The sequence below is a fragment of the Strix aluco genome, chromosome 15 (genome assembly GCF_031877795.1).
Source record: "Strix aluco isolate bStrAlu1 chromosome 15, bStrAlu1.hap1, whole genome shotgun sequence".
Taxonomy (NCBI): domain Eukaryota; kingdom Metazoa; phylum Chordata; class Aves; order Strigiformes; family Strigidae; genus Strix; species Strix aluco.
This window is the reverse complement of record NC_133945.1, coordinates 21,379,079-21,389,516: the sequence shown is the minus strand read 5'-3', so window position 1 is coordinate 21,389,516 and position 10,438 is coordinate 21,379,079. Positions and strand designations below refer to the sequence as shown.

General features: G+C 69.4%; 2 protein-coding genes across 4 annotated transcripts in view; both read left to right on the top strand.

Annotated features, from left to right (window-relative positions):
• The first annotated feature begins 59 nt into the window (after window positions 1-59).
• Window positions 60-2,811, top strand: NDUFAB1 (NADH:ubiquinone oxidoreductase subunit AB1). Of its 3 annotated transcripts, XM_074841443.1 has the most exons (5): window positions 62-229; window positions 293-415; window positions 544-631; window positions 1,796-1,907; window positions 2,637-2,811. In XM_074841443.1, the coding sequence occupies exons 1-4, from the start codon at window positions 89-91 to the stop codon at window positions 1,885-1,887; spliced, it is 444 nt and encodes a 147-aa protein (XP_074697544.1). In that variant the 5' UTR covers window positions 62-88; the 3' UTR covers window positions 1,888-1,907; window positions 2,637-2,811. The 3 variants fall into 3 exon arrangements, with proteins under 3 accessions (XP_074697543.1, XP_074697544.1, XP_074697542.1); XM_074841442.1 differs by having other exon boundaries at window positions 60-415; window positions 2,640-2,811; XM_074841441.1 differs by having other exon boundaries at window positions 62-415.
• A 1,442-nt stretch (window positions 2,812-4,253) lies between these two features.
• The window catches only part of LOC141930417 (uncharacterized), a 6,341-nt gene continuing 156 nt past the window's right edge, over window positions 4,254-10,438 (top strand). Inside the window, exons 1-10 of the mRNA XM_074841203.1 lie at window positions 4,254-4,335; window positions 5,267-5,374; window positions 5,520-7,241; window positions 7,394-7,506; window positions 7,590-7,648; window positions 7,807-7,964; window positions 8,117-8,279; window positions 8,370-8,561; window positions 9,399-9,623; window positions 10,143-10,296. Coding sequence (XP_074697304.1) covers window positions 4,257-4,335; window positions 5,267-5,374; window positions 5,520-7,241; window positions 7,394-7,506; window positions 7,590-7,648; window positions 7,807-7,964; window positions 8,117-8,279; window positions 8,370-8,561; window positions 9,399-9,623; window positions 10,143-10,296 — 2,973 coding nt within the window. The 5' untranslated portion in view covers window positions 4,254-4,256. The remainder of the gene's footprint in view (window positions 4,336-5,266; window positions 5,375-5,519; window positions 7,242-7,393; window positions 7,507-7,589; window positions 7,649-7,806; window positions 7,965-8,116; window positions 8,280-8,369; window positions 8,562-9,398; window positions 9,624-10,142; window positions 10,297-10,438) is intronic.

Here is a 10,438-nt window from a genome sequence, read left to right as displayed (position 1 = left end):
GCCGCCGCCCCGCCCCGTGGCCGCTCCGCCCCGCCGGGCGCGCGGTGGCTGCCGGGCGCGGCGCGGTGCCCGCTGGGAACAGGTCACCATGGCGGCCCGTGTCCTCTCGGCCTGTGTCCGCCGCCTCCTGCCGCGGCCGCCCCCGCTCGCCCCGCGCCCCGCCGCTCTCGCCACTCTCTGTCCCCGTCGCCCGAGGGCCCCGCCGGGCGCGGCCCCGCCGCTGGCGCAGGTGAGGCCCGGGGCGGGCGGGGGCGGCCCGGCGCTGCCCCCGGTGCTGCCCGGTCTCTTGCAGGTGCCGCGGGCGGCCTGGCCGCCGTGCCGCCGCTTCTCCGACCTGCCGCCCCTGACCTTGGCGGACATCAAGGACCGCGTCCTCTACGTCCTGAAGCTGTACGACAAGATCGACCCGGAGAAGGCGAGTGGGGCCGGGGCGGGCGGCCGCGGGCACCGGGAAGGCCAAAGGCTCCGGTTTAACGCGGAGGTCCGGCTCCTGCCGCACTGAAATGGCCGCGGCCAGCTCATACTCGTTTTTTGTTCCCCCAGCTGACGGCTGAGTCCCACTTCATGAAAGATCTGGGTTTGGACAGTTTGGACCAAGTAGAAATCATCATGGCTATGGAAGACGAGTTTGGTAATTCAGAGCTGTGCATGCTTGGATTCATCGCTACCTTTTTTTTTTTTTTTTTGGCTAATCCTTAAGCGCAGCACTAGCCAACGAGTATTAGATCTTTTCTCTAAATGGTAACGTTGAATTTTCACTGATGTAATTCAACTCGTGCCATCCTCGGTCAGTGAGACGTGCGCTGGCTGCTGGTGGGAGCCAGGAGAAGGCGTCTGTCTGTCTGCCTCTGGGGACACTGCCTGCCTGTCTCTCCACGCCCCCCACGCCCCCCTCGTATTGTTGGGGAGGGGGAGAGGGGGGACAGCAGCGTGTGAGCGAGGGCAGCCCATGGTGCATTTAGTGTGAAGCCTGCAGCTGGAGCTGAAATCACAGATATTCCAGGTGTTTCCTCACCAGAATTTTTTCATCCTCAATACTTCATGCTACTAGGAAAAAAAAAAAAAAAAAAAAGATGTTTTTTGCTTATTTATTTTCCAAGTTTCTTTTTACTTCATTTTGGACTTCTTCACCCTTTCATTTAAAGCTCATAAATTCTGGAGTACATGCCTCACCTGTCACACTGGGTCACAAACGTCCGTGGGGTTTGGTTGTTCCCTAAAACAAAACACCCAGGCAGGTGTTTCAGAGCGTTTGCTGATGCGGTGTGTTTAACCCACGTGCTGTGTGCCGTGCGTGGAGCGTTAGTGTGTGGCCACAAGGACTGGAAAGAAGATCATAAGTTTTCTGGAACGTATTTGTGATGGGTTCCACTGCCGAGAGCCCTTGTGCTCCCTGTCCCTGGCTGCAGCTCCCTGTGAGCTGTTGCTTGTACGAGCGCTTGGCAGCTCCGAGCAGCCGGCTCTGGGCCCTGGCCTGCCTGCAGGTACCAAAAGCACCCCCTCCCCTCGCCACGGGTGGCTGTGGGGGTGCTGGGGAGGCGTTGGTGGCCTTAGCCCATCGAGGGGCAGTTGCTGCTGGCTGGGTGGCTCCGCTGCCTCTGCCCCATCCTGCGCTCAGGAGCAGCGCGGTGCCCAGCGGAGCGCGGGGCGGAACTCGGTGAAGCGCTGGCTCTGCCTGGCACAGCCCCCTTGGCCTCGTCCCCCACCGAGCTGCCTCTGAGCCAGCAGGAATTGCTTCCTTTAGCCTTGCTCCCGTTTCCGTTGTTTTGGGCTAAATCTGTGCCCTTTCTTCCAGGATTTGAAATTCCTGATGGAGATGCAGAAAAGTTAATGTGCCCACAAGAGATTGTAGATTACATCGCAGATAAGAAGGATGTTTATGAATAAAACCAGGTCTTCAAAGCCGAGTAAGTAGCAACGTGCTCCCGCGAGCGTCTCGGGTAGCGCCGGGGCCACACGTGCTGCGGGCAGAGGGGAGCCGAGGCCCCTGCGGCTGGCGGAGTCTGGCAGGGGGCTGGCAGCAGCTGCCCGCGCCGAGCAGCGAGGATGAAGTGTGTGTGTGTTTTCCGGAGGGAGGATGTGGGGCTCGGCGACCTTCCGTCTCGCCCTGCGTGCCGCTTCCGGCGCTCCCCTTACCCGTGGCTCGTTTAGTAGATGGCAAATTGATTTTAGTCATGAAAGTCCGTCTCCTCCCGGCTGCTGGGCTGTGCACAGTGGGGGGCAAGCACCCCCAGAGGGGTGGTAGCCCAGCTCTCAGCTGCCTGAGGTGACCCTGCCGCAGCCAGGGACTGGAGCAGGAAAGGAAATGGGCAGGAAAGGGTTATTGGAGCGACGGCCCTGAGGGGCTCTGGGGCTGCAGGGGAAATGAGCTGGTGGCCTCACTGGCCTCAGGCCAGCGGCAGCAGCAGACCGTCCACGTTCCTGTTTGTTCCTGTGCGCGTTTGGGGCTCCCCTACACGCTGGGGGGGCTGTGCCCCTCTGCCGCACTCTGAGCCCCTGACTTTCCGAAAGACCTGGGGGTCCTGCTGGGGGGAGTCAGCGTGTCTTGTCTCAGCCTGACCCGCTGCTTTCGGCCCTTAAAATGGTCATTCTTGGTTGCTGAAATACTAAACGTGTGGATTTTTTTTTTGTTTTAGCAGGAGCTGTCTCTCCCACTCGGACTGGGCTGGTGGCAGCGGGTTTGACTATAATTGCACGCGCCGTGCCGTGGCTGCTTTCGTCGGAAAGTTGTACTTGGACGTTGTATTTAAAGCTGTCTGAATGTGTTGTCCTTCAAAAACAAGAAAAAAAAGGAATAAATCCATAAGCCCAGTGCTGGGTCAGCTGGCGTGTCCCTTTCCCGCTGGCGGTGGCTCCCTGGGGCCGTGTTCGGTGGCCGAGGAGCTGCCCGGCTCCAGCCCCGCTGCGCCTGCACCGTTATCCCGGGGGGTAAAAGCACCGTCTGCGGGGGCGGGCGCGGGTCTGGCGGCCTCCCAGTGCCTCTCACCGGGAGCGTTTTGCCATTCCTGCTCCCTGGGGCTGCGAAGGCGCCAACACAGGGTGCAGGAGGCTCCGTGCCCACTGCTCCCCTCTGCTCTGCCCCACAAATCACCCTCCTCCCACCCTCGCTTGTCGTTTTGTCAGTGCTGGTAAAAAAACCAGGTTGTGTTTGAAACGCTTCTGCTTCCCCCCTGCGAAATGGAGGGAAAAATGACTTTCCTGCTGCCGAAAAGCAAAATGCCATTGGTGTTTCTGTAAGCCCGGCTCATCCCAGTGCGGGAGGCTTGCTTTAAACCTCTCCCGAGACAGAAACAAGTTATTTCTGGAAACTATACAGTTTTTCCTCTGAGCCAAGAAACACTTTCGTATGTCGGAGGCGCTGCTGGGCCATGAGCCAAGAAAGCTTCACTTGAAAACGGATCCTCGGGCGGTTGGGGCGGGGGGGGGAGGATGCAGGACAGAGCCAGGAGCGTGGGGGGGGTTGCTGGGGGCTCCTCTGAGCCCCCTTTCGCTTTGAAAATCGCCCTGCGCCGAATCCTGGCCCAGCCAGGCCGTGGTTCCCCTCCCGCGGGGTGTGAGGCTCCTGGGAGCCTCCCGAGCTGCTCCGTCGCCCCAAACGTGCTCCAAGACCTTGGCTGGGCCGGGCGGTCGAACGGGCACTTCGGCCTCGGGGCTGGCGGCGAGGGGACAGTGGCTGCGGGACCGGACGCGGGGGTTTTGCTGGGCGGGAGCCACACGACCGAGGAGCCACCACTGGATGCAGCCAGAGGTGCCCGGGAGGAGCCTTGGCCCTGAGCCGGGCCCGGGGCAGCCAGGCAGGGCTGGAGGTGGCCACGGGGCAGGGCTGGAGGTGGCCCCGGGCAGGGCTGGAGGTGACCCCCGGGCAGCCCGGGGAGGGGCAGCGCCCCGGCAGCTCCCGACAACGCCGTTTTTCTGCAACCGGCCGGTTCCCGGCAGCAGCGGGAGCCCGCAGCGGGTCTCGGAGGTGCAGCCCACGGGGGGAGCCAGGGTCCTGCCCCCGCAGCCCCCGGGACCGCACCGGAGCTCAGCGGGGGTGCAGGGCCGGGCCCCCCCACCCCACCCCACCCCCGGGGGTCCTGCACACGCTCCCGGAGGCAGAGGCGGGGCCGCCCCGGGATGGAGCGACGGGGCCGGTGCCGGTGGGGCGGGCCCGGGCCCGGGGGGCTGCGGCTCCCCGGCGCCTCCGCCCCGCCGCAGCGGGGACGGGCGGGGGCTTCCTGCCGCCGCCTCGGCAGAGCCGGCAGCGCCGCGGCGAGATGGAGCCGCTCTGGCTCCCGAGGCTCCGGTTCCCGCGACTCCGGTTCTCGGGGCTCCCGCGGCTCCTGGCCGCCGCAGGTGAGCGCCGGGCCGAGATGGGGGGGGGGGGCACGGCCGGGCAGGGTCCCCGCGGCCCCGGTCCCTCGGCGGGGGAGATGCCGTGCCCGGTGTGGGCAGGGCAGGGCCGGTGCAGCCTGGCGGGCTCGGGGCTCTGCGGCGGCGGCAGCGGGGCCGGTACCGGCACCGGGCTCGGGCGGGTCTGGGCTCCCCGGTTGCGCCGGGGCAGGGGCTGCTCGGGTGCCACCGGGGGGCGGTGGGGGTGGGCTCGGCCGCGGGGTCCCGGGGGCGCGTGGCGGGTGGGACACGCAGGGCCCGGCCGTGAGCCGCGACACCAGCCCCGGCTGCTCCCCGGCGGCGAAGGCGGCGGGTGTGGTGCCCACGGGCGGGGCGGTGGGCGCTGGCCGAGAGCGGGACCCGAGGGGCCCATGGGGACCCCAGCACCGGCCCCACCAAGGGGGGTGACCCCCGCCCCGACGCCTGGTCACTCACCTGCTCCCTCCGGGGAGCAGCTGTCGAGGAGACACAGAGTCCTACCAGGGCGCTGGCCTGGCTCTGGTCTGGCTCTGGCCTGGCACTGGTCTGGCACTGGCCTGGCTCTGGCCTGGCTCTGGTCTGGCTGTGGTCCGGCTCTGGCCTGGCACTGGTCTGGCTCTGGCCTGGCACTGGTCCGGCTCTGGTCTGGCACTGGCCTGGCTCTGCCCGGGGGTCCAGCGTGGGCACATGCCAGCTCTGCCGGCCGGTGGTTTGGGGCAAAACGGGAGTTTCCAGCACGTGCTGTAGCGTGGCCGGCTGGGGCAGGATTTGGCTCCGCTCGCCCAGACGAAGGCCGGTGGTTTCCCGCTGGGTTCAGGTCGTTCCTGAGCGTCTCCTTTGGGTGCCCGCGGGTAACAGAGGGGGGTGAGGGGGGGGGCACGGCGGGGGTGCGCACAGCTCTCCCCTCTCTCCACAGTGCTCGTGGGGTGCTGCGCCCGACTCTGCCGTGGGACGGGCTCCACGCTGGCCACTGCCATCCCCTGCGCCCGCCTGGGCACCGCGACGGGCCAGCGCGGCCAGACAGGTACCACCGGGGCTGGGACCCTCCCGCTCGCGGCCCCTCGTCCCGGCACCGTGCCGAGGCCCGGGGTGCCGAGCTGGCGGCTGCGGGGTGCCGGCCGTGGGTCAGCCCCGCTCAGCGTCCCCCCCACTTCTGCTTCTGCCTGTAGATCCGGAGCGAGGGGCTGGCACGGGGTGGGTGCCGACGCCGGAGGCCGTGGGGCAGCTGCGGACAGAGACCGAGCCGCTGCCCTCCCCTTGGACCCCCGCCGGGACTGCCGAGCCCCCCAACCCCCAGGGGAGCCCCGGAGGCCCCCGGGCAGGCGGGGAGGGGACAGGACCCGCGGTGGTGCGGGATGGAGCAGCCAGCGATCGCCCGGGGCTGCTGCAGGCAGCTGCAGGCAGCGCTGGGCAGGCAGCTGCAGGCAGCGAGCGACCGTCTCCTGCCCCAGTCCCCGGGGAGCCGGACACGTCTCCCGCTGCCGGATCTGTCCCCGGGACTGACCCTGTCGGAAACGCGACGGCGGAAGGTGCCACGACCCCGCCGGGGACCCCATCGCATTCGTCAGCCTACCCCCGGGGGCAGTGGGGGTCCCCCAGCACCCTGCCGGGACGGACCCCCACGGGGACAGGGCTTGCGCAGAGACAGGGGGGCTCACGCGGCCCCTCGTCCCCAGACCCGTGGGCTGGGGAGGACCCGGGTGCCACCGTTCCACTGGGTGACACCGGCCCAGGGACTCGCCCGAGCATCGCGCCGGCCACAGAGAGCCCTGCGCCGGGGGCGATGGGGACGTCGCCCTTTGGGGGGGGGCTGCAGCGGCTGCCGAGCCCCGCGGGGACACGGCAGGGGACGGACGGTGCCTGGCAGGGTCCCCGCTCTGCCCCTCGCCCCTCTCTGCCACCCCTGGGGACTGGTGGCCGTGGGGGCCTCCTGGCCAGCACAGCCCAGCCAGCCGCAGGGACGGGCTTGGGTCTGCCTGTCCCCACCGCCACGGCCAGCACCCCAGGGGTGACATCCCCCAGCTTGGGGGGAGCCGTGGGCCCGACCACGGGGGTGTTTGGACCACCTGACACAGAGGGTCCCCCTGAGCATGGCCACGTCCCCCCGGACCAGACCTGGCACCCACCAGCCTTGCCAGGGCAGCCCCGCGCCTCGGTGGCCCCGGGCAGCCCCACTGCGGCACAGAGCGGGGTGCCAGACGCCAGCCCGGGGTCCCCCCGCGTCCCCCCGTCCCCACAGCCTGCCCCAACCAGCGGCTCTGTGGCACCAATGTCACCCACCCCCCAGCCCTCCCCGGGGACCAGCCGGCGTGTCCCGGGGCTCAGCCCCACTGCGGGCACCCCCTCGGCAGGGCCGTCCCCGGGCCACCAGCTGCCCCACGCCGGCTTGGGGGGGGACCCTGCTGAGAGCCCCCAAATCCTGGGGGGGACCCCGGTGGGGGTGGGCGATGCTGGGCTCTGGGCAGTCCCCCTGGTCCCCCCGTCAGCTCCTGGGCCCCCCCAGCAGCTGGGTCCATCCCAGCCTGCGTCTTCCCTGGGGCTGACCACTGCTACGGGTGTCACCGCCAGCCCAGCGCTGCTCAGGGATGTGGGGACAGTCACACCGGAGCCGGGTGCTGCGGTGTTGCAGGGGGCTGCATCAGGGCTGACGTGGGGGCCCCCAACGCTGTCCACCATGGTGCCAGGGCCCCCCCAGCAGCCCCCTGGGACCCTGGGCCATCGGGGGGGCCCCGGGTCCCCCCCAGGTGCCGGGAACACAGACCTGGTCCAGCCGTCGAGCAGCCCCGGAGGGTGGCCGGATGCTGACACCCCCCAAGCGACGCCGGCCCCGGCCGCGGCAGGCAGAGCCCCCCGGGTGTTCATCGTGGAGGATCAGCCGCCCCTCCTGAGAGGTGGGTCTGGGGGCGTTGGGACCCTCCGCCGGGGCGCAGCAGGATGAGGAGAGGCCCCAGGAGCCATCAGCACGGGGGGGGTCAGTGCTGGTGGCCCCCGGGGCAGGCAGCACGCGTCCCTGTGGTGCTGATGCCCGTCTCTGCTCCCGCAGCCCCCTTCCTACGCATCCCCTGCGAGCTGGTGCTGGACATGGGCTTCGTCCCCGCGCTGCAGGACCCGGGGTCCCGCGAGCACCGGCGGCTGCTCCACAGCTTCAACCGGACGGTGAGCGCGGGCCGGGGCTGGCGGCGGCGGGGGGGGCCGGCCGGGGGCCATCCTGCTTGGCGCTCAGCTTCCTCCCTGCACAGGTCGCGCCCCTCTTCACGTCGGTGCCCGGGTTCCTGCGGCTGGAGGTGACGGGGATCAGGTGGGGGCTGGCGCAGCCCCGCAGCGTCGTGCGATGCTCCCCGGCGGGGGGGGCGCGGGGGGTGTCACACGCTGCGGGGCCGCGGCGCTGCCGGGGTCCAGCGCTGGGCCTGGGGGTCCGAGGCAGCCCTGGACTGGCGGCGGGGGGTGTCCCCGCAGGGAGGGCAGCGTGGTGCTGGAGTACGACGCGCTGTTCGCGGCGGAGCGGGTGCAGGCGCCGGGGCTGGGCGAGCTCCTCGAGGCCGCGCTGGGCTCCGGCGGTGCCCGGCCGGGGCTGGCGGTGGGCACGGCCCCCGTCCTGCGACACGCGGCTCGGGGTGAGTGCGGGGGGCGTGCGGGGGCTGCGCCGGCACCGGACCTGCGGGCTCGGGGGCCCGGCCGGGGCTGGTCGCAGGGGGGGCACGTGCCTGGCCCCGGCTCTCCGCTGGGCGGGGAGGGGGTGGCACAGCCGGACCCCCCGTCTCTGCAGAGCGGCCGCTGGACCCCTGCGCTTTGCTCTTCGCCTGCCGCGCCGGCTTCGCCTGCGTGGCGGGGGCGGACGGGAACGCCACCTGCACCTCCCTCTGCCACCGCGACTACTGCAAGAACCACGGCATCTGCACCCACCCCCGGGACCGCGGGCCCCTCTGCCAGTGAGTGCCCCCGGCACCAGCCCTGGGCAGGTGGGTGCTGTCCCCCCCGCCCAGCCCCGCCGGCGGCTCATGGCCCCCCCCTTGGCGCAGGTGCCCCGTTGGCAGCGATTTCTGGTTCATGGGGCTGCGCTGTGACTACCGGGTGACGCAGCAGAGCCTGCTGGGGATGGCCGCGGGGGTCCTGCTCAGCATCGTCCTCCTGGGCGCCGTCGTCGCCGCCGTCGTCATCCGCCGCTTCAAGGCGCTTCTGCTGGAGGCCAGGGCCGACCAGACCCGCAGCAGGTGGGGTGCGCGGGGCCGGTGGGGCACGCGGGGAGCGAGGGGTGCTCCTGCTGCGGGGCTGATGCCCCTGCCCTCCCCGGGGGTGCTGGGGGCGCGATGGGCAGCAGCTCCGGCCCCGGGCGTGGGTGCCCAGGGGCAGCGCAGCCCATCCGGGGTCAGGTTGAGCCGTGCCTCGGCCGGGTTGGGCTTAGGCTGAGTTCTGCCAAGACAAACATGCTGCGGCGGCTGATAGCGACGGGCGGGAGGTGCTGGGGTGGGAGCACGTGTGGGGCCCGGGGGCGGCTGGTCCCAGCACCTCGCAGAGCCACGGCTGGGTGGGGGGGGTCTGCGTGTGCCTGGTTCCCCGGGGGATGCTCGCGGCCCCGTGCAGGCAGGAGAGGGGTGTTGGGGGGCTGCGCTCTCGTGGCGGTGGGGAGACACGTGAGATGTGCTGATGAGCCCCCAAATACGTGGTCCCAGGGACCCCCAGTGCCTCCCGTGCGGACACACAGGGCCCATCCGCCCTGTCCTGCCCTGGGCTCAGCCCAGGGGGGGCTGTGGGGGGAGCAGGGCTGCGGCACAGCCCCGCCAAAGCAGCTCGTTTGGGAACCCTCCCGGACAGGGTTTCGTAATGTGCCACGGGGGATTGTTCCCGAGGAAACCACCGCAACATCTGCAGGGCCACCGCCAGATGTTGTTCGGTGTCAGGGGTTCTGCCTCCACCCAGGGCGCGGGGCTGGGCCCTGCCCTGGTGCCGTGGAATTTGGGTGGAAACCTGCGATCTGTGCTGGCAGCGCGGTCGCTGGGGTCGCGTGTGGCCGTGGCCGTGGCCCGCAGCCGCCCTGCCTTGCCCCGCAGCTACCGGCGGTTCTGCCGGCTGGACGACGTCTCGGCCCAGTACTGGTCGCGCTCCTGGTTGCCCTCGGCCAGCTCGCTGGACAACCCGGCCTTCAGCAACTCCGAGGAGCTGCTGCACCTGCAGATCCTGGACAACGGCTGCTGCAGCTGCCGGGAGGACTCGGGCGTCACTGGCAGCGCCAAGCAGCGCCTGGCCCTGCCCGCCCGCCCGGCGCGACGGCCCAGGTAGAGGAGCGAGGTCTCGCCTTTAATTTGCTGAGCGGGGTGAAGCGGAGGAGGTTTGGGGGTACCACAGCCTGCCCTGGCACCTTGGCTCTGCACCCAGTGCTGCCCCCCTGCCCTCATCAGCAGCGCACGGGGAGCTTTAATGCTGCAGCCACCTTTGGTGTCCAAGGAGAAATAAATGGTTTATTTCTTCTTTTCTCCTCACGTGAGGAGCTTTGTGTGATGGGGACTGGTTTAACAGGAGGAGGGTTCACATCTGCAGGAAGCAGGGGGGGGGGGTGTGTGAGGGAGCTACAATCAGCTTCCAGGGGTGTAAATGGAAAAAGGGCCGGGGCAGTTTCCAGTTTCTCGAGCAAAGGGCATTTCCCCCCCCCGCTGTGGGCCGGGATGTGACTCCCACGGCTGCCGTGGGGATCCGGGTGCGTGTTTGCTGCCAGACACGGTCCCTGCAGTGAGCCCAGCGCCCGCCTGACTCGTACCCCCTCCTCCCTCTCAATTCCCGATGAACTTTCTTTCCAGTTCCCGTTCCGACTGGGACACGAGCTCCAGCAGCGTGAACGACCCCATGGTGGACTCAGGGAAAGCCAGTGACATCTCTGTGTCGAGCTGGCCCATGGAGCCCACACCCTGGACACCCTTCCCGCTCCCCCAGCAGCTTTCCAGGCAGCGGCCGGTGAGCAGCAGTGCGGGACGGGGACGGGGACGGGGATGGGGACGGGGACGGGGACGGGGACGGGGACGGGGACCCTACGCCCAGCATGGGCACTCCAGGGCTGCGCCCCATCTCCCCCCGCACCAGGAGTGTGACCCCCACC